At 43.6% G+C, this 25,785-nt stretch overlaps 2 protein-coding genes across 2 annotated transcripts in view; one reads left to right on the plus strand and one right to left on the minus strand.

Annotated features, from left to right (window-relative positions):
- The window catches only part of NT5C2 (5'-nucleotidase, cytosolic II), a 150,714-nt gene extending 138,246 nt beyond the window's left edge, over positions 1-12,468 (minus strand). Inside the window, exon 1 of the mRNA XM_055560837.1 lies at positions 12,331-12,468. The gene's annotated coding sequence lies outside the window, so the exon portion shown is untranslated. The remainder of the gene's footprint in view (positions 1-12,330) is intronic.
- On the plus strand, positions 12,286-24,397 carry INA (internexin neuronal intermediate filament protein alpha). Its single transcript, XM_055560846.1, has 3 exons — positions 12,286-13,350; positions 20,941-21,065; positions 22,382-24,397. Exons 1-3 carry the CDS (start codon positions 12,286-12,288, stop codon positions 22,689-22,691), a joined length of 1,500 nt encoding a protein of 499 aa, XP_055416821.1. The 3' UTR covers positions 22,692-24,397.
- The last annotated feature ends 1,388 nt before the right edge of the window (positions 24,398-25,785 follow it).

A 25,785-nucleotide genomic window follows, 5' to 3' on the forward strand; every position in this document is an offset into this window, starting at 1 on the left:
TCCTCTGCAGGCTAGGAGACCTCCCCAGGGAAACACCGTTCCAGATGATAACTCAGGGATCCAGTCTTGCTATTGTGGGTTCTGCCACCTCAACTTGTACCTTCTAGGAAGAGAAAGTGTGGAGAACATGCATCACCTCCTCTCACAGTCCCTTGGCCAGAATTAGTCACATGCCCCAGCCTAACTGCGAGGGTACGGGAGGGGTATTAATGTGATATTTATGTGAGCACTGCATTCTCTGTCACAGCCACCTAACAAGGAATGGCTTGGTTCCCAAAGTCCAGGCTTTTTTCCTGCATTATGCATGCAGTGGAATCCACCTTAGGGATTTGCTAACACCTCAGTGTACCCTGTTCTGAATATCTTCCTGTTACCACAACTTGGCAAGAGAACTGAAAACAGATTTTCAATCTTAAAGCAATCCATTCAGAAACTGTAAGTAGGTAGCTGGGACACACAGTGGGGATATTACAAGCAACTCCAAACTACATATTACCATATAGCAATTATTTGTGCAGGCAGACCTCATTTTATTGTGCTTTGTAGATACTGTTTTTTTGTTTGTGGTTTTTTAATCCATTTATTTATCTTTTACAAATTGTGGCACCCCTGCATCAAGGAAGCCTATTGGGGCCATTTTTTCCAACAGCATTTGCTCACTTCGCATCTCTGTCACAATTTGGTAATTCTCATAATATTTAAAATCTCTCATCAGCAAAAATATTGTGGTTGGCTGAAGGCTCAGATGATGATTAGCATTTTGAGCAATATTGTAAATTAAGGTATGTACATTTTTTAAAGTATTTTTAAAAATACATTCTTTCTTATTTATTTAGGTTGCTTTGGGTTTTCTCTGCAGTGTGCACACTTTCTCTAGTTGTGGCAAGAGAGGGCTATTCTTTGCTGCAGTGCATGGGCTATATAACATAATATATCTGTGCATGTTTTTGTTTGTGGGTGCTCAGTCATTTGTCTTGCCAAGCTTCTCACAGTATAGATTTTTTATTTTATTTTATTTATTTTTGGGTGTGCTGGGTCTTCATTGCTGCACAGGCTTTTCTCTAGTTGCAGCAAGTGGGGGCTCTCTGTGCACAGGGAAACCAAAAACTTTGTGGGACTTGCTTTATTGTGATGTTAGTCTTAGATAATCACTTTATTGCAGTGTCCTGGAACCAAAACCCCAATATCTCCAAGATACACCTAATAGTCTAAAATATGTGTAGAAACAGCTGCATAGGACACATTAACCCAGACATTTACAACTCTGCTCCATGACTTGAGGAGTCACAGAAGTAGATACAGGTGAAAGGGTTAAAATACTATATAGATAGTGCCATGGCAGAGACTTAAAGCTGATGTAGAAGAATGAAGTCAATGACCCTCTAGGTGCCTGCCTGCCATGCTCTCAACCTCCTCTTGAGAGAAGCAGGCCTTTACCATCAAGAGCCATATTTAATAGCATGTAACTTATTACCCTGGCCACAAATGATCAGAGCAGGGGAAGATGCTTGACTCAAGGGCAGCTAATTTCTGGGCAGGTAAGTGGCTTATGAGGTGGTATGGTATGAGATGACTGGAGACTAACTAGGCCAATCAGAAACTGAATTTGTGGAATTCCTGTGTTTGCATCATCTGTTCCTGGACGTTCTGCCCTGGCTCTGTGTCATCTAACTCAGAAAGTGCCCTTCGAAGGACCCTGTTCACTGCCACACTTTTCAATGAATTAAATTTTATTTCTGTTCTGCTGCTGCTGCTGCTAAGTTGCTTCAGTCGTGTCCGACTCTGTGCGACCCCACAGACGGCAGCCCACCAGGCTCCCCCGTCCCTGGGATTCTCCAGGCAAGAATACTGGAGTGGGTTGCCATTTCCTCCTCCAGTGCATGAAAATGAAAAGTGAAAGTGAAGTCGCTCAGTCGTGTCCGACTCTAGCGACCCCATGGACTGCAGCCTACCAGGCTCCTCCGTCCATGGGATTCTCCAGGCAAAAGTACTGGAGTGGAGTGCCATTGCCTTCTCCAGAATTTCTGTTCTAGTGGGGGAAAAAAGAAAAGAGAATCAGATTTTTGGAGGAAGACTTGTCAGTTGACAGTGGGCACAGGAGATGAAGCACATGGAGGGATAAAAGACAGCATATCACCGAAATGGTAGAAATCTGGAATCAGCAAAAGCCTGAGCATTGCTTTTCAGAGAGTAAGAAGTAGGTGGTTTTCAGAGAGTATGAACTAAGAAGTAGTGCCAGACCATACAGGAGATAAGGAAGCAGATTACTAACAAGGCAAAATGGCCAAGTATCAGAAAACAGCAAATTCCTGCCACTACGGGGGCAATGAAATATTTTGGTCCCTAGAGCTGTGCTGATCAGATTCTAAACTGTATTTAAGTCCCCAGTAAGCCCAACCATATGGCTATTCCTGAACTTCTAGCCTTGTAGCTGAGATTTCTGTCTTCCTTAATTCTATAAGGTTGCTTACAGTAACCCCTCATTACTGCTGGTGAATCTGTCCTTTGCACCCATAAGACCCTATTAGGCTCTAAGAAGAAATGGAGCTCTGGTGCCTGCTACAACACTGATGGTCTTCAAAAACATTACACTAAATAAAATAAGCCAGGCACAAAAGAACAAATATTCTACCATTCCAATCATATCAAGTACCTAGAAGAGGCAAAATCAAAGAGACAGAACATAGAATAGAAGTTACCAGAGGTCAGAGTCTGGGGGGATGGGAGGAGTTACTATTTAATGGTTATAGAATTTCTATTTCAAGTGATGAAAAAGTTTTAGAACATAATTAATGCCTCTGAATTGTACACTTTAAAATGGTGAAAGCAGTAAAATTCATGATATATGTATTTTACCACATGCTCACAAGACTCTATTAGGGGTTCTGTGATAGAAAGAACATCAGCTTAGAGTCACAGAAACTGAGTTCAAGACCCAGCTCTGTCATTTTCCAGCTGTGTCACTTTGGGCAACCTCTCAGTGTCTCAGTTTATTCATTTGAAAAATGAAAATAATAAAACTCTTTCTGGGATTTCTCTGGTGGTCCAGTGGTTAAGACTGCTTCCACTGCAGGGGGCACAGGTTTCATCCCTAGTTGGGAAATTAGGATCTTGCATGTCAGGCAACGTGGACAAAAAAGAAAATAAATCCCCCCCAAACCTGACCTTTCCAAGTTTATTGTGAGGAACAATGAAGACAAAAGACATTAAATCATTACATACACATCTTTTGAAAATGAATCTAGTGACTCTTGCTATATGTATTGAGAAGAGGAGACAACAGACCTCTATTCTTTCCAAAAAAGTGGAAGACTTCTTGACTGTGTGTTCCGGGTACACTGGTGTCAACAGTGTGAAGCTCATCACATTTGCCTTCAGAGACCCAGACTTCTCTGAATGCCCCTTTACTTCTTTTGCCATTTCCTGCTTTCTCAATGCATCATGCTCTCTTCCTCTAGTCCTCTTCAAGACAAGCCCTCGGGAGGAATTATTTTCCTCATTCAAATTGGAGTCCCTTTATTCTCCTTCACACAGCATACCTGTATTTAGGTCATATCTCTTTCCAGGGAGGAAAAAATTTGATCCATATAAACTTGCTGAGTTGAACTGAAGGCTTCTCTTTTGGCATCAGCAGACATGTAGATACAAGAAATGCTGTGGGAGGGGAAGCTCTCCAAGCCCTTTGCATCTCCCACAGCCAGGTGGTTAATAATTCTGAAATACTTGCTAAGTGGGATTCTTTATCTAGGCATCATCAAAAGGCAGGAGGTGAACCAAATGGCTTTTCAAATTTGATTCCATTCTGACATTCTATGAGGTCTAGAAAGTAGGCGTGCACACCAAGATCGCTGAGGAGCTGTCCCGGGTCCTGAAGTGTAACTGAGCAAGCAAGCCTCCCTGTTTCTCCTTTCCTTGCATATTTGCATGCTAAAGTCTCTTCAGTTGTGTCCGATTCTTTGCCACCCTATAGTCAGTAGCCTGCCAGGATCTTCTGTCCATTGGATTTTTTAGGCAAGAATACTGGAGTGGGTTGTCATTTCCTCCTGCAGGGGAATCTTGACGACCCAGAGATCAAACCTGTGTCTCTTACATCTCCTGCATGGCAGGTGGGTTCCTTACCACTAGCACCACCTGGGAAGCCCTTCTCCTATCCTTGGGGCCCTGGCAACTCTGGTTCAGCCTATACTTGGATTTAGAAGAGGTAAACGAAGAGCTAATTCTGGGAAGGGGGAAAGGATGAGAGAGAAAAGCACACAAACACACAGTCTTCTGAATCAGCTTAGCCACCAGGAGACGGCTAAGGCCAAAACATAGAAACTTTGGTTTTATTTTTTAAATAAGAAAGGTCACCAAGAAACCCCTTATCAAAAATATAGAAGAAATGCAAGGGGACAAAAAAACTGTGCATCAAACAATGCAATGCAAATCTGTGTGAATATCAATTTGTGAGCAAAACTGCATCCACACAGATTGATGTGTCAGCATCCACTGAGCCATACCAAAGGACTCACAGCTGTTTTTTATCTTTTCCTGTAGATAGAAACAGTTTAATTTTTATAGATAGAAGACAAATAGGCGTATGACTTAGCTTGATGTCATGTTCTTTCACATGTCTTTGTTATTAAAAAAAAAAAATAATAATCACGCCTCTCCAGAAAGTTTGAGGCATAATCCTCCCTACCTGTCTTAGTGATATGCTCATGCAATCATCTTTTCACGGAGGCTAAAGAAACTCAGCTGAACAAATATGACTGTATAAAGTCAGATACAGAAAGGAGATGGTCTGAGCCTGCAGTCAAGTACATACTGCCTTATGTATTTATGTCTGTACGTTATGCCCTCGAATTAGCCATAACTCCTCAACTAATTGCAAGCTCCTTAGAGGTAATGACCACATCTCATGTCTTCTCCTACACAAACAGCACAAACATGTAGCTGGACACACAACAAGTGTTCAATAAATATTGGATGGCTGACTGTTTAAGGAAAGTAGAGGTGGAGACTGGATTTCACTCAGGTAATATATTTTTTTCTCTTTCAGGTAATGTATTTTCTTTTTTAAAAAATTAGTGTAAAAAAAATAGTGTATTTTTAACCTGGTAAAAACTAAAAACAATGTAAAAGTCCAACAAGAGACTGATGAAACAACTTATGGCACATCTATATAACCGAACACCACACTGAATTGTAAAAAGAAGTAAACAGATCTATATAACCGATGTGGGTAAATGGCTACAATTTATGAAATAAAAAATTAAGGATATATATAAAATGCATACGATTCTATATTTACTTTAAAAATTAATCTGAGAAAAGGATACTTTTTTATCACTTGTAGTTATATTCTTTGCTCTAATTCCAGCAGCTGGCACACAGCCAGGGTTCAGTAAATATTTAATTGTCTATGGTAACACCAGGCTTCCCTGGTGGCTCAGATGGTAAAGAATCTGCCTGCAATGAGAGAGACCCAGGTTTGATCCCTGGTCCGGAAGATCCCCTGGAGAAGGACATGGCAACCTACTCCTGTATTCCTGCCTGGAAATTTCATGTACAGAGGAGCCTGGAGGGCTACAGTCCATGGTGTCACAAAAGAGTCGAACAGGACTTAGTGACTAAGCACACACATGGTAACACCACGGATTCAGTATAACACTTAAAATACTCCCAACAGAATGTAAATTCTGACATTTTTTTGTTGTCATTGTTGTTACTTCAGAATAAGCAGGATTTTCCTATTGTTGAGCAGGAGGGCGGGGGGCAGGGAAGAGCACTCAGTAATTAAATGAAGTTGGTAGAGCATTAGAGTGAAGGTCATTAGTTCAATCTCAGATTTGGATAATACATTCTTTTTTGCTTACTTTATCTTTCTACATATCTATATATTAATAAATATTCACAACTTTTTATTTTGAAAATTTCCAAACCTACAGAAAAATTGCACGACTAATACGATAAACATCTGCTTTCACCAATTGCTAACTTCTTGCCATATTTGCTTTACTTCCCCTGCATCTGTGTATGTGTGTACTATTTTTGCCAAACCATCTAAGAGTAAGTTATAAAAAAAAAAAAAAAGAGTAAGTTATATAAATCATGACAATGCAAACCTAAATACTTCATCATATATCTCCAAAGAACATTTGCCTATTTTTTATATATTAATTATCTTCAAAGAACTATTTCTTATTTTGAAGTAGCTTAAGACCCACAAGAAGTTGCAAAGACAGTTCGGAAAGTTCCCAGGTACCATGCATCCAGCCAGCTCACTCTTCAAGACTCTTCAAGATAACATCTTACATAACCTTAGTACATTATTAAAATCCAGGAAAGTGAAACTGATGCAACAAATTATTTCAACCACAGACTTTATTTGGATTTCACAGGGTTTCTCTCTCTCTCCTCTTTCATTCTATGAATTTTTATCATGCATATAATCTTGAGTGACAAAACTGTTCCCCCACCACAAAACATCCTTCATGTTACCCCTTTAACAGCCGCATCCTCCCCACAACCCTAATCCATCAACCATTGATTTGTTCTCCACCATTACAAGTTTGTCATTTCAAGAATGTTATAGAAATGAGTCAGGTAATACACAGCACTTTTTTACTCAGCATAATGCTCCTGTGATTCATCCAAGTTGCTGAGAATTATTTATCAAGAGTTGATTCTTTTTAATACTGAATAGCATTCCACTGGATAGATGTATCATAGTTTATCTATTCACCTGTTGAAGGACATTTGGGTTGTGTTCTGGTTTTGTATATTATAAAGAGACCTGCTGTGAACATTCATATACAAATTTTTCTGTGAACACAGGTTTTCATTTTTCTAGGCTAAATACTCAGGAGTGAGATTGCTGAGTCATACAGTCAATGTATTTTTAACTTCATAAGAAAGTGCCAAAGTGTTTTCCAGAATGGCTGTACCATTTAACAGCCCCATCAGCAGTGAAGAAGAGAGCCAGATGCTCTGATCTTTGCAGGCCCTTGATATTGTCAGTATTTGGTCTCAGCCACTTTAGTAAGTATGTATCATTGTGGTTTCAATTTGCATTTCCCCAAAGGCTAGTGATGCTGAACTCATTTTTCATGTGCTTATTTGCCATCTGAATACTTCCTTTGGTAAAACGTCTGCTCAAGTCTTTTGTCCATTTTCCAAATGGAATGTTCATTTTCTTACTGCTATATTTAGAGTTCCTTATATACTATGGATACAAATTCTTTATTGGATATATGATTTGCAAATACTTTCTTCCAATTTGTGGTCTGTCTTTTTATCTTCTTAAATGGGTCTTTTGCAGAACAAATGATTTTTTCTTATTTTTATGAAGCCAAGTTTATTTCTTTTATGAATTGCACCCTTGGTATTATGCCAGAGTTTTCCCAAGTGGTTGTACAGGAGAAAAAAAAAATCAACAATTGTTTCCTCCTCACATGTGTTTAATACTGTGAGAGATGCTGAGAGATACATAGATATAGAAGAGTTGTGCTCAAGAAGCTTCTAGTTCAGTTTAGACAAACACAAATAATTACAGCAGAAGATGGGAGGTGACTGTGAATCATGTGAGTATTGCAGACTGAGTAGCTGGAGGAGAGTTCATGAGAAGGAAGGATCATTTTACATTGGAAATATCAGGAAAGGCTTCATGGAGGAGGCAGTATTTGAGCCCTAAGGATTTCAACAGTTGAAGTCAGGGCAAGAACTGCACAAGCAGTGGAACAGATGGGACAGAAAAATTAAGATCAAAAAGTCGTCTGAGGGGAAGAAGCTAGAGGGAAAGAAAAAGTTCACTTCTAAATAACAGCACTTAATCTTAAGGATTTCAACAGTGGAAGTCAGGGCAAGAATTGCACAAGCAGAGGAATAGATGGGACAGAAAAGTTAAGATCAAGACGTGGTCTGCGGGGGAGAGGCTAGAGGGAAAGAAAAAGTTGACTTTTAAATTGGAGAAGGAAATGGCAACCCACTCCAGTGTTCTTGCAAATAACAGCACTTAAAGGGTAACAAGCATTCATGAAGAGATGCCCAAAAGGCAGTTGGATATGTGAGTTTGGAGTTGGAAACTGGAAATAGGGATTTGAGAATCAACAACATAGGTCAGGTCTTTTATTAATACACGCCCCACAGCATCTTATATTCTTCTCTAGATCACCAGTCACAGTTTAGAGTACCAGTCACAGTTATAATTAACAATTAACTGTGTAATTAGTTGCTTAATCTCTATGTCTCTTGCTAAAATTCCAGTCCCATGGAAGCAGAGTCCCAGCACCTAGTCCAGTGCCTTGTACTCAGTAAATATTGCTGAATGAAGGAACGAAAGAAGATGCTGCTTCTAATAGCCATCATTTATTGAGCATGCACATGGAGGCAATGTGATACACACTTAGTACACACAACCTCATTTAAGCCTCACAGTAATCTCATGAAAAGGAGGTCAAGGATTCTCAAACCTAAATTCAATGGATTGGAGGCAATGCCTAAGTTCCCAGGTACTTCTAAAGAGTAGTCAGGTCTGGAGACTCCTCAGGCCGATGGTTTTGTTGAAATTTTATAAATGAAGAGACTAAGGTTCAGCAAATTTTGTTGTTCAACAAAATTTTGCTGTTGTGTCTCACTCTCTGTGACCCCATGAACTGCAGCACGCCAGGCTTCCCTGTCCTTCCCTATCTTCCAGAGTTTGCTCAAACTCATGTCCATTGAGTCAGTGATGACATCCAATCATCTTATCCTCTGTCACCCCCTTCTCTTGCTCTCAATCATTCCCGGCATCAGGGTCTTTTCCAATGAGTACGCTCTTCTCATCAGGTGGCCAAAGTATTGGCGCTTCAGCACCAGTCCTTCCAATGAATATTCAGGAGTGATTTCCTTTAGGATTGACTGGTTTGATCTCCTTGCAGTCTTAGGGACTCTCAAGAGTCCCCTCCAGCACCACAGTGACTTGTTCAAAGTCCCATGACTAGGAAGAACCCTGATGCAAAACTAGAGCTCTTTACCACAAGCCTCCCTGCCTCTGGGAGATATCATACCTAAAAATGAGTTTATGAGGGAACAGCAGAAGGCCAAAGACTGAGTCCTTGAAATCCGAGAGAGTAGTGAGCACTGCCAAATGCCACAGAGAGGCCACGGAGGATGTGGCAGGAGGGAGAATCTGGGGATAATTGAACGATGTGTCCACAGTGCTTGAGTCTGCCATTATAGTAAAATGAATACACAACCCCTTGCATAGGGCAACGCACTCACTTAGGAGACCTGGCCAGCTGGAAGGAGATGTAGCTTGTGACTCAGCCAAGATTACTCTTTGGTAGTACAACTCTGTGCTAAAATAATTAAAGCCAAATATTTGGGCCTATGGAGTGGTATGCCAAAAAAGAGGAGGCAGGGAGGCACAAGTCTCGTGGGGGCATTTAAGTATGGAATCTCTGAAATGCTAAGCTAGTCAGCAATTGCAAAATGCAGCTCACTTGAGATTTTCCAGGGCCACTACCCCTTTGATGGGTGATTCAGGTTTTTGCCTCACCCTCTTCTGCTCGATTGGAGAAGGCGGTGGCACCCCACTCCAGTACTTCTGCCTGGAAAATCCCATGGACGGAGGAGCCTGGTGGGCTGCATGCAGTCCATGGGGTCTTGAAGAGTCAGACACGACTGAGTGACTTCACTTTCGCTTTTCACTTTCCTGCATTGGAGATGGAAATGGCAACCCACTCCAGTGTTCTTGCCTGGAGAATCCCAGGGACGGGGGAGCCTGGTGGGCTGCCGTCTATGGGGTCACACAGAGTCAGACACGACTGAAGTGACTTAGCAGCTTCTGCTCTATGTGTGTTTGCCTTTGGATTACTGCTTCTATTGGAGACTGCAAAAGAAAGGCAAGGACCTCCCTGGTGGTCCAGTGGTTAAAAATCAGGTTAAAATTGCCTGCCAATGCAGGGGATATGGGTTTGATCCCTGCTCCTGGGATCTTCCACATACCATGGAAGAATGAAGCCCACATTCTCTGGAGTCTATGCTTTGTAACAAAAGAAGCCACTGCAATGAGAAGCTCATGCACTACAATGAAAACCCAGCAAAGCCAAAAATAAAGAAATAAAAATTTTAAAAAGAAAGGTGATTTTGCTTTTGGTAGTACAGTTAAAGTGAGATTGGAGCCAAAGCCCAGAAAAGCTTCTAATTATATGTGCTTGTTTCCACTTAGCCACACTCATGTTAACCCCTGGTAGCACAAACAGTCAAGAGGGCTATACTCTCACTCCCAAGGGGCAGCCTAGAGGCCTGTGCAAGGATACTGTGGGCAGTCTCATCACAAAACCTGACTCATTTGCTGTTGATCGTAGATGCAAAGCAATACCTATTTGAAAGAGGCCAATGATGACATTAACCCCTTACATCTGTACAAAGCACCTTCACATGCACCAACTCAGTCTTTTATGACCTTGGTTTAAGTGTTGCTATCTCCTCATGCTTAGTAATTGGCAGGAGATACAATTCAAACCCATCACCTCTGATTCTTTGAATTACAAACCAGCCTGCTATTTTGTTATTGGCCAAAACCTTTCTGAAGCCCACTTAGCTTTATTCTGGCTACATGGAAATTAATAAGACTTTGAGAGTCTCATTGCTCTAAGTAGAATTATGCAGTGAGGAAAGAAAGTATGTTTGCTTGCTAGTAATATTATGCAGGGTGCTGCAGCTAAGCCTGCTTCTTATCAGTAAGATGGGGATAAAGGTCACCTTGAGGAGTAGCCAGAAGGAAGTAAACCTATGCAAGATTCTTGCCACCATGGCTGGCAGAGAATATTCATTCAGTGATGTCAGCACTCTTCCATCCTTCACATTACCAGGTATTTCTGAGTCCACTGAATTCAGAATTGAGTCCCTGCCGCTCAGGTCTTGGTTTCTGACGAGGAACCAAGGACCAGGCTGTGGTAGGGCCCAGTTATCTTACATGACATAAAGCACAAAGACAAGAATATGCTCCAAAGTCCCACAGGACTCTATTCCCCGCCCCCTTTTTAGGGCCTCTAAAAAGGTAATATTTCTTCCATGAAAGTAAAATTTATCACAGAATTACATCCTTGAGATTCCAAGATCAAAAAAGGCCTTCAGTTTGGAATTCTGGAATCTACTAAAAAGTTCCTCCCCTTCCCTCTTCAAAGTCATAGCCACATCCTGAGACATTACAAGTTTGAAGACCCCACGCTGCTTCCTCCCAGCCTTCATCTTTACAGATCCCATTCTTGGAAATCCACCCCTGTGCAGATAGGGAGGCCAGCTCAGTCAACAGCACTCTTCTGCATTTTCGGAACTTAATGTTCGCAGGGACCTCTTTTGTCCAAAGACAGACTTCTAAACCAGATAAAAATATTTACAGACTGAAATGTCAAACGCCTACAGGGCCAGACAGGTAAAGTAGATGAATTAAGAAGGCGGACATTAATCAGTGGAGAGTGGTGGGGGACTGTGGTGTACAGGAACGCACACTTAACACATAAGTGGCAGGGGCACCTCAGCTCCGCCCATCATGGCTATCCTAGCTTTTCCCTTGGCTTCTCTCCACTCCCTGCAACTCAGGCTCTCGAGCCGCACCTCCCTCCCCTCTCTTCCCCGGGGCGTTGCAGGCTTTCGGTGCAGCCACCCAAGCCGGGCGCCCCCGAGAGCCGCAGAGGAGCAGCTGATGCGGTGCTCTCTGACGGAGACCCACTTTTCCCCTGGGAATCCCGAGCGGGCTGAAGGACGGGACAAAGCCGCGCCCTGAGGGTCTACACTCTAACTGGAAAAACAGGGCCTCACGCCCGGGAGCTCCGGGGTAGGTGTGAGAGTACAGCACACCTCGCAGAAAACACTAACCTCCCAGTGGATTAAAGCGGGCGAGGGCAGGGTCAAGGAACGCGATAGAACAGCGCAGTTTGCAGATGGGAAACCCCCATCGCTCAGGAACCCCTCCACACAAGTCACTTCCAAACCAGACGATTCTCGGCGAGGGGCTCATCAGACAGGCGGTGGCTCCTACATAAATGGCTCTGTCCCCTCGCCCTCGGTCCGGGGCGCGCGCAGCTGCAGGAGTCACTGCGCTTCCCCGCCCCCGCTCCTGGAGGCCCCCCTCTCCCCTCTCCCCTCTCCGCCCGGCCCGAGCAGGAGCTCCGCCCCCAACGCACCGCCCCAGTCGTCCCCCCACCCCCCACGCCTTAAAACCCGGTGCACGCCGCCCCACCGCGCCCCGCCCGGCGCACCTCTCCTCTCCTCGCCAGCGCCAGCCGCAGCCGCTCTCCCGGCCCTGGTCTCGGCACCATGAGCTTCGGCTCGGAGCACTACCTGTGCGCCTCCTCCTCTTACCGCAAGGTGTTCGGGGACGGCTCGCGCCTGTCCTCGCGCCTCTCCGGGGCTGGCGGCTCGGGGAGCTTCCGCTCGCAGTCGCTGTCCCGCAGCAATGTGGCCTCCTCGGCCGCCTGCTCCTCGGCCTCGTCGCTCGGCCTGGGCCTGGCCTACCGCCGGTCCCCGGCGTCCGACGGGCTGGACCTGAGTCAGGCGGCGGCGCGCACCAATGAGTACAAGATCATCCGCACTAACGAAAAGGAGCAGCTGCAGGGTCTCAACGACCGCTTCGCCGTGTTCATCGAGAAGGTGCACCAGCTGGAGACGCAGAACCGAGCGCTCGAGGCCGAGCTGGCCGCGCTGCGGCAGCGCCACGCCGAGCCGTCGCGCGTCGGCGAGCTCTTCCAGCGCGAGCTGCGCGATCTGCGCGCGCAGCTGGAGGAGGCGAGTTCGGCGCGCGCGCAGGCCCTGCTGGAGCGCGACGGGCTGGCCGAGGAGGTGCAGCGGCTGCGGGCGCGCTGCGAGGAGGAGAGCCGGGGGCGCGAAGGGGCCGAGCGCGCCCTGAAGGCGCAGCAGCGCGACGTGGACGGCGCCACGCTTGCCCGCCTGGATCTGGAGAAGAAGGTAGAGTCACTGCTGGACGAGCTGGCCTTCGTGCGCCAGGTGCACGACGAGGAGGTGGCCGAGCTGCTGGCCACGCTGCAGGCGTCTTCGCAGGCCGCGGCCGAAGTGGACGTGGCTGTGGCTAAACCAGATCTGAGTTCGGCGCTGAGGGAGATCCGCGCCCAGTATGAGTCGCTGGCCGCCAAGAACTTGCAGTCGGCCGAGGAGTGGTACAAGTCCAAGTTTGCCAACCTGAACGAGCAGGCGGCGCGCAGCACCGAGGCCATCCGGGCCAGCCGCGAGGAAATTCACGAGTACCGGCGCCAGCTGCAGGCACGCACCATCGAGATCGAGGGCCTGCGCGGGGCCAATGAGTCCCTGGAGAGGCAGATCCTGGAGCTGGAGGAGCGACACAGTGCCGAGGTGGCCAGCTACCAGGTAAAGGTTGGAGCGCTGCGTAGAGAAGGGAGCCCTCTGCTCTCCAGCGCGTATTTCTCGCACGGTTGGGGCCCTCGAAATCAAGGGGAGGATAAAGGAGGGGACGGAAAGTGCCCCGCCCAGAGGCACTGGCAAACAAAAAGCCCTGAAGCCTCTCTCGCTAATTTTAGGGGCCTGGACGCCCTCTTTCCCTGCCCCTCACTTGCGTCCCTGTCTGAGCCCTTCTAACAAAGAAGCCGTCAAGCTTCAGCAGGTGGGCATAAACATGCTGGCGACCTGAAGAACAACCCGTCCCAAAGAGGGAGTGAGCGCAATAGGGGTGGGTCGCAGCCTCTCCGTGGTTGGCGGTGCTGTTTCCGCTGTCTGGCTTGTTTGATTGACTTTGAAATGCTTTCTGTGCATCCTGGGAATATTTCTGCACTTGGGTGGGGGAAGAATGCGAGACTATACTGGCAAGAGTTCTATCCCATTGTCTTGACTTTTGCCCTCAAAGGAGTAGAGACTGGCAGTCAAGGAGATGAGTGATTGGGCTAGTAATAACCGCCCTGCTCTGTTCTCCCCCAGCATACATTCAGTTCCCTCGGCCACTGACTGACGGTATTTCTTCCTAAAGAAAGCATTACAGACGTTAGGAAAGGATGGTCGGGCGCTGTCCTCGGTGCTGATCTAGAGTTCTTCCCATCTCAGAATTTCCCTCCTGTCTCATGTCCCAGTTATGACTCTCTAGACAATTAACTGCTTCGATTTTTTTTTTTACTTCTCAACACAAACACATCAGTCTCGGCTACCTGCAATCAAGGGTCACCTCGTGGACAGCATCAATTTTCACGTTCATGGATGGCTTAGCATTTAACAAAAACCACTTAGTCTGCCCCGCAGCAGTGAAGTCCCACTCGAAAATTCCCATTTCCTTAACATTTTTCCATCCTAAGTGCATGTGATAAATCACAGAGATGAGTGCATCTTTGTTATAGGTCACTTATTTTTTTCCCGTCTTTGCCTGTCCTCTAAGCTCCTGTGAAGGTATCCATTGGCTCTTTCCTCCTTTTCTGTCCAAACAAAGGCCACTGCATCTTCAGTTTTACTACATGGAACATTCTGGGCTTATGACCACAAAGGACACAGAGGCAGGTGGAAAGTGTGGAAAAGAATCTAAATAGTTTCAAGGTGCAATAAAAAGTTCCATTGGATAGAATGCTAATAGTTCAGAAACTTGCAATAATTCATTCTACCAAGCTCAAAATTTCCATTTGATAAAATTAATTATGTTTAGGAACATTAAGAAAATACAATCAAGAAAGCAGTGAATCCTCAAAGTGCTATTTTTGTCTGGAGCCAGAGAATTATTATGGATGTGCAGTATTTGCTGTTCATTATAAATAGCTCCCTTTGATAAAGGAAGAAAGCTTGCTTGGGCTATTTATTTTGGTATTTATAATTGCAGTAATATTTAAGTAAATACTTTTATTCCACTTCAAAATGTTTAACTTGAACTTTTCACTATGTGGTCTAGCTCTCAATAGCCTGAACTAATTACATTTAGTTAATTGAGACTTCGTATTTTCTTCTAGAAGCTTCAAAGGATGGGCTACGTGGTCTTCTGCTGGGCTAGCCCAGTATTTCTCTAAAAAGGATAACTTACCCATAATCACCATCTGAATTGGGTTTTGCCGTGTCCTCTGGTTGCTTGGTGTAGCCCCTACATTCTAAGAAATAGTGACAGTATTGTCTGGTTTGTTTTGTTTGCTTTAAAAGGCTTTCAATGTTAGACAATAGTAGGGTCATCCAGACTAGCCTGCAGAAAACAAAAAACAACAGAAACTGCGGCATCTGCAGCTCTGCAGTGCTGCCCCCATCAGCCATAGCCTCAGTGGACCTGCTGTGAATGCAAGAGGAGATCAGACAACAGATATATATATATATACAAGCTGAGGAGGGGTGCGCATCTTCACCTGCGGGTCCTGAAGCCACAAGAGTGTCATCAGGCTATTCTGACAATCTTAGCAGCGCTGATGGAGATGAAAAGCCTCCTTCTCCACAGTGAGATTCAGCCATTGTTTTCTTGCCCTCTAACCCCTCCCCCTCCCCTTTCACTGCAGTGATGGGAGGCTGTTCTCTTTCTTCTGCTTCAGAGATTAGTGGTAGGCCCATTTTCCTTTGCAGGTTTGCCACCGTCTTAGAGGCAGAGGAAGGCCCCATTAAAGTCACGTTTTCCCTACCCCAGAGAGCTGACAGCCTATTTGAGGAAAGAAAGCTTATCACACTTTTGAAAGGGTGAAGAATGATTCAAGGTGACATATTAATAGTGAGTATACCATGGTGTATGCAAGGGTTGAATCAGGCGACACGAAAAATTAAGAGGTGCTAGGACTATTGTCCTCAGAAGCCAAACAGAGCCATCCTCTTTAACTAAAGGCTTTCCATTTCTGACACAGGGTGATTCTGGTTCCTGCTTCACCACCATTAGAGTCCCTGTACTGCCAAAGATGCCTAAGGACATTTTTGGACGGTACTGGGGGCCCTGGCCCTGTACGATGGTCAATCTTGGAAAGCTGAAGCTTTCCTTGAAAGACCTTGCGGAACAATCAGGATCACACCATCAGTTAATGCTCTCCAGGGAGATGAGCCAAGTCTGCCCTCTTCTCTCCAGTATGAGATTGAAATGTAGCCTAATTAAACAGCAGGAAGGGGCTGGCCCCTTGGAGATTGGGGGTGGCAGTGGCTGCATATAAATCTATAACCTGATAGATCCAATTCTGAAATTAGAATTCAAGAAAAAGGTCTTCATTTGGTCCCCTTCTCTTTTTTTTCAACTCTTCCATATGTTTTTTGCTTTCTTTTGTTCTGTTTTTGTCCCCTCTACCTCAGTATATTAGGGCTTCCCTGGTGGCTCAGTGGTAAAGAATCTGCCTGCCAATGCAGGAGATGCAGGTTTGATCCCTGGGGATCAGGAAGATTCCCCTGGAGGAGGAAATGGTAACCCTCTCTAGTATTCTTGCCTGGGAAATCCCATGGACAAAGGAGCCTGGTGGGCTAAAGTCCATGGGATCACAAAGAGACATGACTTAGCAACTAAACACCAAACATACCACCTCACTGTATTATTGCCACCTGGCCCACCCTGATAGAGCCTTTACAGAAAAACTAGTGGTTCCTAAACCCATTGACCTGCCAAGGTTACTTGGGGGCTTAACAGAAAGAGTCTCAGGCTTACTCCCAAAGATATGGATTCAGTAGTTTGCAGGTGGGGCCCAAGAATATGCAGTTTCAATAAAAGCACTGCAGCCTATCAATTCCTTAGACTGATTTGGGGGTGCACTGACTTAAACCACCTTTCCCAGTGTAAACCAGCCTATAGAAATACTGGTAGTGCAACACTTTTAAAGTATTGTAGAAAAAATCATGGGATGAAACAAAGATAGGAGTGAGAAAAGGCAGCAGAGTGACCTGTGAGTGTACCACATATAGAAATCCTCTCTCCCCACCTTCGTTATCAGGCAGAGCAGTAATTCTGAACAGCCTTCTTCAATCAGATGGTGCCGCACTCACTGCCGTTCCCCTGGGTGAGGGCCCCTAAAAGTGATGAACCCACGGCTCTGTCTGTTGACCTGTGCGCCACTGCAGATGCTCTGGTGGCCTGTTCTCTCTCTTACTCCCAGTCCACATCCTTCGAGCCCTGAGGAGGATGCTCAGCACTCCGGTTAGCCATTCCAGGAGAGACCCCTGGAATGGGAGTGCCTCTTTCCTGTTCCCTCAGTCTAAGCCAGCAGCTGCTGCGTGGTTGGGGGAGGGGGCAGACTGCAGCGCTTTGCTCAGATTTCCAGCTGGAGGCCATCTTTGGCAGGGCTTTTGAAGGGCAATGCAAGACAGCCTAGGGTGGGGAAGAAAGCACAGACAAAGAGCCTAGATGTTGAAGAGCAGGGGTCAGCAGTCAGCATAGTTCCTTCTAAAAAGAGCAAAGTCATGCTTTATGTCTACACTGATCCATAAAATAGACCTGTGAAATGTGTGGCAGAAAAGTTCAAGGAAATCTCATCTATCTAGAACTCAGGTCCCCAGCAACCTCTTATTCAGAAAACAGCTGTGAAACAAAAATAATTTTTTTAAAAGGAACTAATTAACCTGCTGATGTGACACATCTATCTCTAAATCACCTGTTAGGAAGTTGGCCCCTCTGTTGCCCCCCAGCTTATTTGTTACTTTACTTTGTGATTCTAAAGCACTTTGCTATTTGGATTTCAAGCCTGCGGCAAGATAGAGAAGAGGAACCACCGGAGTCAGGCATTCTCAGGAGTGAGTAGCAGCAGATTAGTTCAACTTTCAGGACAAAGAAAACCACTAGTAGCAAACACTAGTTCAAATACTGCCTTTAGGGGCCATTTAGGGAAAATATACAGCCTTATATATACCTTAGTTGACCTAAAAGATAAAACACATCACAGAATTCTAGAGAAATAATTGATCATTATCTTAATCCTTAGTTGCTGAGAAAGGTTGCATTTTGTTTAGTATCCTAGGAAAGAGTAGTACAAAGCACTTTAGAAAAGTTTTTATTTAGATTTGTTATTAAAAACTGTTATGGAAACCTGGGTGTCCAGAGCTGGAAAGCCTGTGGCTGTTTTGAAGAATGAAGTATTATATTAAATTCTGGAATTTAAGGTTTTAACTTTGTACCTTCCTATCTGGAGAAAGAAAATAATATCCTTTAAATGAAAAAAAAAAATCCAACTGTTATGGAGATGTACATCTTCGTGAAAAACAAAAAATAATCCAGCACTTTATGGGATTTGCCTCCAACTCTCCAATGTTAAAGTTTTATTACACGTTGCTTTCTTTAGTTATCTAAGCCAGGGGTTGCCTATTTCTGGGATCTAATCCCTGATGATCCAAGGTGGAGCCGATGTAATAATAGAAATAAAGTGCACAACAAATGCAGTGTGATTGAATCTTTCCAAAACCATCTCCTCCCCTCAATCCGTGGAAAAATTGTTTTCCACGAAACCGGTCCCCAGTGCCACAAAGGGTTGGGACCGCTGATCTAAGGGGTTGTAGGGAGGGCTCGTGATCAATTTGTCCATATCAATAAAAGGGTAGAGTCACATGGTATGATATTAACAATAATAAAAATTACTAACATTTATTAAACAGTTCCTAGGTACCAAACGTTGTTCTAATGACTATTATCTAATTGAACAGATAATGGACTCATCACATAATAATGTGAGGTGCATTAAATTGAAATCCTCACTTGAGGATCTCAGAGTACCTCAGAAAAGAATAAACATTATAATTTCCCATATGCAGAAATGGAAGTTTCAAAGAAAGTTAAGTATAGAAAACTGAGGTATGTTAGATGTTGGTGTCAGGGCAAGAAATGCAATCCAAAGATCTTGATGCAATCCTCTTTTTTTCCTCCTGTAACATTTCTCCTGCCCCTCTGCATAATGAGAATACTTGCTCTCCTTTCTCCTTTTTCCTTCAGCTTAGACTCTTTTCCCCTTACCACAGTATATTGATTCTCTTACTCCTAGGGCGTCACTAGATTTGCTTGTAGCTCAGATGGTAGAGTCTGCCTGCAATGTGGGACAACCGGGTTCGATCCCTGGGTCAGGAAGATCCCCTGGAGAAGGAAATGGCAACCCACTCCAATATTCTTGTCTGGAAAATCCCATGAACGGAGGAGACTGGTGGGCTACGGTCCATGGGGTTGCAAAGAGACACAACTGAGCAACTAACACTATTTAACCTCGAATGTAGCAACCATCAAGTAAAATTTCTTGACAAAAATCCCTTTAAACTCTTATGATCTCTTAACACACTTTGGAATATTTCCACCATTGTTCAGTGTATTATATATTTTCCTCACTGCTTATCATTCCTTGCTCTGAACGCATCATTCCTTGCTCTGAACCCATCAGTTAATTGGGTTTTTTCTTTGCAGTATTCCTGTCAATATTTATAGAACAGGTAGGTGGTATGAATTTTAATTCTTTCTGCAGATTCTTTTGATTTGGAAGTTTGCACCCCCTGATCTATCTATCATCCCTTCAAGGGAAGTTCAAAGGGTTCCTCAGCACTTTCTTGAGGTTTCTGATATATTTATCTGCATGACTGTTTCATAAAAATAACTCTCAGCCACTGTACTCACCATGTTGAGAATTGCAACTGAATTATATGAGTTATTTGCTCAGAATAAGAAAAGAAATTCATTCAACAGTCATTCATTGAGCATCTCCAGTGTTCATTGTGCTAGGCTATGGGCTTCCAGGGGTGAACTAGACAGAGGCTTCCATGTAAATTACATCCCAGTACAATAGTTTTCTAACAGTGGATTTACCCTCCCAGGGCCATTTAGCAATGTCTGGAGACATTGCTGGTTATCACAGCTGGGAGAGAAGGTGCTGCTGGCATCTAGTCGATAGAGGTCAGGAATGCTGCTAAAAATCCTATATTCACCGCAACAGCCCCCCTCAGCAAAGAATTATCCATATAAGAGCTAAAAAGCAGAGTGGCCACTTTCAGGTGGGGGCTTTTTTCTGAAGATACTTTTTTTTAAGTTTTCACGAATTTCCTTCATGGGCTAGCAGTTGCCCCGGCTTAAGGTAAAAGTACATGCTAGATCAGTGTGGAGAGGGTTCTTAAATTGGATGCTGAAGACCTGAGTAAAGGGCATTTGAACTGAATCTTGTATGACATGAAGTCAGCCATGTGAAGACCCACCACAGAACATTCCAAACAGAGGAAAGAGCTAGTCTAATGGGCCTGCGATAGCAGTGAACTTGGTAAGTTTAAGGAGCAAAAGAGAAGGCCACGGTAACTAAAACATACTGAGCAAGGTGAAAAGTATAGGTTGTGCTGAGAAGTTTGCACTTACTTCCAAAGCTGTTGGAGGGTGTTAAGTAGATGAGGAATAGGATCTGCTGTGTTTTTAAAAGATGCTCTCGTTTCTCAAGAATCACAGATTTAAACCTTTTTTCTTCTGTGCCTGGTTTTGTACCTGCAGGAACTTAAAGCACAAGTATTATATGAACTTAAGTTTCTTTTTTTAAAAAATTGTAGTTTCAATCTGCCATTTGGATTAAAAAAAAATTCCTTGAAGTCTCTATGCTTCCTATCTGTCATGTAAAGTTCGGTCAGTGAAGTGATTGAGTAGCAGACTTCATGAAACCATCGCAACGAACGGAGGCAGAGACTTGCCATCCTCTCTGTGCTCTCCACAGTTGGCATTTTCTGAATCTAAGCTTCTGACCTGAGCCTTTGGTTTCGAAAAGGACATTCAACAACTGAGTGATTCAGCAGTAATACAATAGCAAGGGAGGGACAGTAAGTGAGTAAAACATAAATATCTTCCCAGTGTTTAGTTGAGAACCCTGTGTGCCCCCTGATAGAAATGTATCCAGATCTCCTGGGACCTTTATGGGAAAATTAAGATGCTGGGACCCTATCCTGGAATAGTTGAATCAGAATCTGGGCTGAGGGACAGGTATGGATTTTTAATGTGTAGGCAGAGTTGAGAATCCTTGCTTTCTCAATCTCGATGAATGTCAGCCAGTTTGGCCTACATAATGGATTTGTGTTGCTGCTTTTCAGGATAACATTGGGCAGCTGGAGAATGATCTGAGGAACACCAAGAGTGAGATGGCTCGCCACCTTCGGGAATACCAGGACTTGCTCAATGTCAAAATGGCTCTTGACATTGAGATAGCAGCTTACAGGTACGTCACAGGGCATGCTCACCTAGGCAGATCCTATCACCTGGGGCATCGCTAGCCAGATGAGTGGTTTTAGGCTCCAGTTTCTTATGGGTGAAGCAGGGGATGAGGAAAGGCATCACGGCCTCCTTTCAGGTAAGCTGACCCTTACGTCCCTCAACTTGGTTAGGTCCCAGCTCCACCCCACTAGTGCCTGGAGGCCTGGAGCAGTCTACCTGCCTCTGCAGAGATTTAAGGCAATAATGTGAGTGCACAGAGGTTGAAGTAAAACCCACCAGACTCTCACTTTAAAAACAGGGTTCATATCACATAGAAAGTTCTCACAGATGAAGTAGGCCCCTGGATACCTGTGTAAGTAAACATTTACCTTAAAAAAAAAAAATGACAGCAGCTACTACTTTTTGGATGACTGCTGTGAGCCAGGCACTATATTAGATTCTGCATATAAATTATCTAGGTATCAGGTTATATTATCATTTTGCAGATGAGGAAACTTGAACGGTAGACTGACTGTGTAACTTGCTGAAAGTCACAGTGCTGGTAAATGAAAGAGTTCAGATTCAACCTCAGATCTGTCTGAGAATTTTTTCTTTTATTCTGACACTTTGTATACTACTTTAAAGCTCCCAGAGGATTTGATAGTGTTTTGAGTTTCTGTTTTGTTTTTTTTTTTTTAATGATAAAAGTTACCAGAATTATGAGAGGAAAAGAAAGATACTGGGGCCATTCTATTATGATGCTGTTTAGGCCAGGCTGGGAAAAAGCTTGGTATCTGAAATAGGTTACTTCCTTGGTTTCTGTTATTGCTGATTCCATTTCCTTTGTACCCTGACATGCTGAAAAAATACAGATCTCAAGTTCAAGCTGAATTAGGCAGTTTCTTTGTGGACTTCTTACCTTCTTATCCCTGTTGCACTTAAGGTATTAATTAGTAAATTACTTCTCCTTAGATCTTTGTAGACTCTAAGTGCCAAAACTGGGTGTGATGAAACCAAGGGGAGTTGAAGGGTTTTTTTTTTAATGTATTTGCAAATAAGATAGGTTTCCCCTTGACAGTGCTTTAAACATAGCTGGTGCTAAAGGCGAGTGTGTGTGTGTGTGTGTGTGTGTGTGCACGTGCTGGATGAAAAGGTGTGTGTGTGTGCTGGATAAAGTCCAAGTCTTTGGCCTTGAAATTCAATATTTATTGGTCTCAATGTCATGAAGAAACTGTGAAATCTGGAATCTGAAGTCTTTCTGAAATGAATAGGGGATGGAGGGTTAAATTCTTTCAAAAGTTGCAAGTTGACTTCCTAAGAGTTTTTCTGTTGGATTTACAGGAAGCTGCTGGAAGGCGAAGAGACACGTTTCAGCACCAGTGGATTAAGCATTTCAGGGCTGAATCCACTTCCCAACCCAAGCTATCTGCTCCCACCTAGAATCCTCAGTTCTACCACCTCCAAAGTGTCAGCCACTGGGCTGTCTCTTAAGAAAGAGGAGGAGGAAGAGGAGGCTTCTAAGGTAGCTTCAAAGAAAACCTCCCAGATAGGGGAAAGTTTTGAAGAAATATTGGAGGAGACAGTGATATCTACTAAGAAAACCGAGAAATCAAATATAGAAGAAACCACCATTTCAAGCCAAAAAATATAATTCTCTTGCTTAAAAAAAGTTAATGCTTAGGAGGGGATAATATACACTTGACTTGTTAAACAGCCTATTCCTGATCCAAAACACCTGTCGCCACTCTACATTGTCTTCAAGGCTTCAGTCTCATATTTAGCATCGAATACTTACTTTCTCTAATAAGAAATCCACACCTTAGATTGGAGCAAACCGCAGTCCTAGAGCAATCACAGAGGAGTTATCTAAGAATGCAGCTTTCTCACCTAAAGCTCAGGCTTCACAGCTATAGATGATTCAGGTACAGAGGAAGTACAAACGAAGGTGCTAAATCTGTGATCATCACCATCTTGCTGTGAACTGAAATTAAAACCTATATTCACTCACCATACCCAGCCGTTACACAGCTATGTAATCTCACTCTAGATATCTAAAACATAAGATCACTGCCAGAGATAAACCCACAGTCCACACCCGACACCACTCGATAGAATTGTTTCACAAATGATAGGTGTTTGTTTAATGGGTATCTTCCCTCTCACCCCCCTGCAATTCCATATATCCTTTCTTCCATTCAGGAAAAAAAAAAAAAGGATAGTGTAGTATTTGTCCTTTTAAAACACATTTAGGTTCTTCTCAAAAGAACTTAACCCCTTTAGCTCTCTCTGCTCAGTAAGTAGAATTAGATGCATGTTGACCATTTCTATGATTCGTGTAATGACTTCTCCCTGTCCATTTCATGTCCTTTTAATTGTATACTTTAAAAAAAATGGCAGTGATAAGTTTTGTGGGTTACCCCTTAGCTTATTCAAATCCATTTAATTAGGAAAAAGGAATAGTTTATTAAGAATGTAGCTTTTCACCTTAACTTTAGAAGAACAGTCATAGTTAATCCCAAACTGTGATTAAGCTGACCTTAGATTTAGAAATGTAAGCTAGAAGAGGTGGGTATTTGTATGAAGGGGAAAAGACAAGGTCTCATTTATCCGTGGCAGTTCATTTGTGGTGATAGAGAATTAGCTGTTCATGCCTTTAACCTTAAAATCCTTGTATTTCCCTCCCCACTAGTCTAGGTCCTAAAAAGGCCTTGTCTTCACACCTATGCCTTTTAAGAATGCTAAATGCAGATTATCTTATCACCAGGACACAATGCTCCTGCCCAAAAGTAAAGAGTCCCTTCTGGTCAATCAACAACACCAGCAAATAAATATAAAAAAGAAATCTTGATCTTCTAACAGTCTTGCCCAACAGATTTCCCGTTGCTGCATAGTTGGTGGGGTCTTGCTTCCCTGCTGGAGAGGAAGAGACACTCAGACCAGAGAAGGGGCACAGATGTCCTGCTCGCACGCTAGGAAATAGGTTCTGGGAAGTCCAGTTTTCATTTGCCCAGCTGTGTAGCACCTGCATTGCCCAGTCTTCCACATGTGCCAAGTTTGATGCAGAATTAATTCTCTGTCGGAGTCACTTCCACGGATCTGAAGAGTTGCCATATCTGTGTCACACATCTCCATTTCCATGGTGAAAAGGACATGATGCTTTTACTCAACTTTCTGATCCTAGCACGTGCTTCAGCCGTTCAAGGAACTTGAAAGAATACTTTTCTCTTCTTCCTTTCCCTCACTCCATTCCTGTCTTTACTCCTTACACTTACTGTAAAACATTAGTAAAATAAGAATTAAAAGTCACACGAATCCCATCGACATAACTTGTGTTTTGTGGTTTCTGCTGCTTTAACTGAGAGAAGCGCTGTTTTGGTTCAGTGAACAGTTGCACCCCCTGATAATTCAGAAATCATGTTCTCTGTTCTGTGCATCCTTGTTTAGTGTTTCATTTTTTTTTCCCCTGTTGAAGCCTCAGGGTTATAGTCTGCAGACTGTCTGGTCTGAAACATAATGCACTAAGTGGGCAGTTCATGGCAGGAAATGGGGAAATCAGATCAATCAAATGATGAAAGACAATGTATTCCATGCCTGGATAATGATTTAACTAGCTTAGCTTGCTGAAGATTTCTGAGAATGAACAGGCAGAAGGCACATGATTAAAAAGTTCTTCAAAACAGTAAGAATCTTTTCCTTCTTTGAAAATGAGGTTCTGCTTCTGCAGAACCCACATGCCTAGGTAGAACATGGGCAGCAGTAATAGCATCTTCCTCTAGTGTAGTGATTCTTAACCTTTTTTGGGATTAAAAAGGCTTCTCCCCCTTGGAGAAAGCTATGGGTCCTTTCCCGCAAGAAAATACATGCACAAAACTATACAGGTCGAGGGACCTGTGACTCCTTAGAACTACCTACTCCTGGGGTACTCTTTTTGCCCCCTTCTGATGCCTATGTCAGAAGCTTTCTCTATCTCCTTTACACTTTAATAAAACTTTATTACACACACACACACACTAAAAAGAACTACCTACTCCTGGTGTACAGAAGGCCATGAATGCCAAGTTGAGATCTCCTAATGCCAGGCCAGGTTCCAGGATGGAGACTGCCAATGAGGGGATATTTGGATGCAACTCACAGCTGATGGTTGAAGCTGGAGCTTGCTGAATCCTGAACAATATTGTCATTCTCAGTCCATCTGTCTAAAGGCACTTCCAGGCCACTTGAAGATACATTAGTGGTATTGCTGGTGAAAGATGTTAGTTGCACACTAACAATGAGAGTTTTGTAATAAGACATCTTTTAGGAACTTCCATGGTGGTCCAGTGGTTAAGTCTCCTCACTTCCAATGCAAAGGATGCAGGTCCAATCCCTGGTCAGGGAACTATAATCCCACATACTGAGTGGCACAACCAGAAAGTAAAACACACACACACACATCTTTTAGGGCCCAATAAAGAACAGTAGACTCATCAGAACAGGGGCTTGCAATGTACACATTTGTTGCCACTTCTAAGGACAGTAGTATGTGGTTACTAGATCCTTCTCTGTGCAAGGGGCAGAGTGCTTTCCTTAATTTATAGACTTGCTGGCTCTTACTAGTCTGTATCTCCTATTTTCAGTGAGTCACCACTAGTTGCCATGAGCTCGTTTATAAAACAAACACACTAAAAGCATATTATGAAGTTGACAAATTATTAAACCAGAACAATTATAGTAACGGGGAAACGGCATTCTGCATCTCCAGGAGC

Source organism: Bubalus kerabau, chromosome 22, assembly GCF_029407905.1.
Source record: "Bubalus kerabau isolate K-KA32 ecotype Philippines breed swamp buffalo chromosome 22, PCC_UOA_SB_1v2, whole genome shotgun sequence".
Classification (NCBI taxonomy): domain Eukaryota; kingdom Metazoa; phylum Chordata; class Mammalia; order Artiodactyla; family Bovidae; genus Bubalus; species Bubalus kerabau.

Coding starts and splice junctions, on each gene's coding strand:
- INA (XM_055560846.1), top strand. CDS start 12,286: ATGAGCTTCGGCTCGGAGCACTACCTGTGCGCCTCCTCCTCTTACCGC. Junction 13,351..20,940: donor CCGAGGTGGCCAGCTACCAG/GTAAAGGTTGGA, acceptor GCTGCTTTTCAG/GATAACATTGGGCAGCTGGA. Junction 21,066..22,381: donor ATTGAGATAGCAGCTTACAG/GTACGTCACAGG, acceptor TTGGATTTACAG/GAAGCTGCTGGAAGGCGAAG.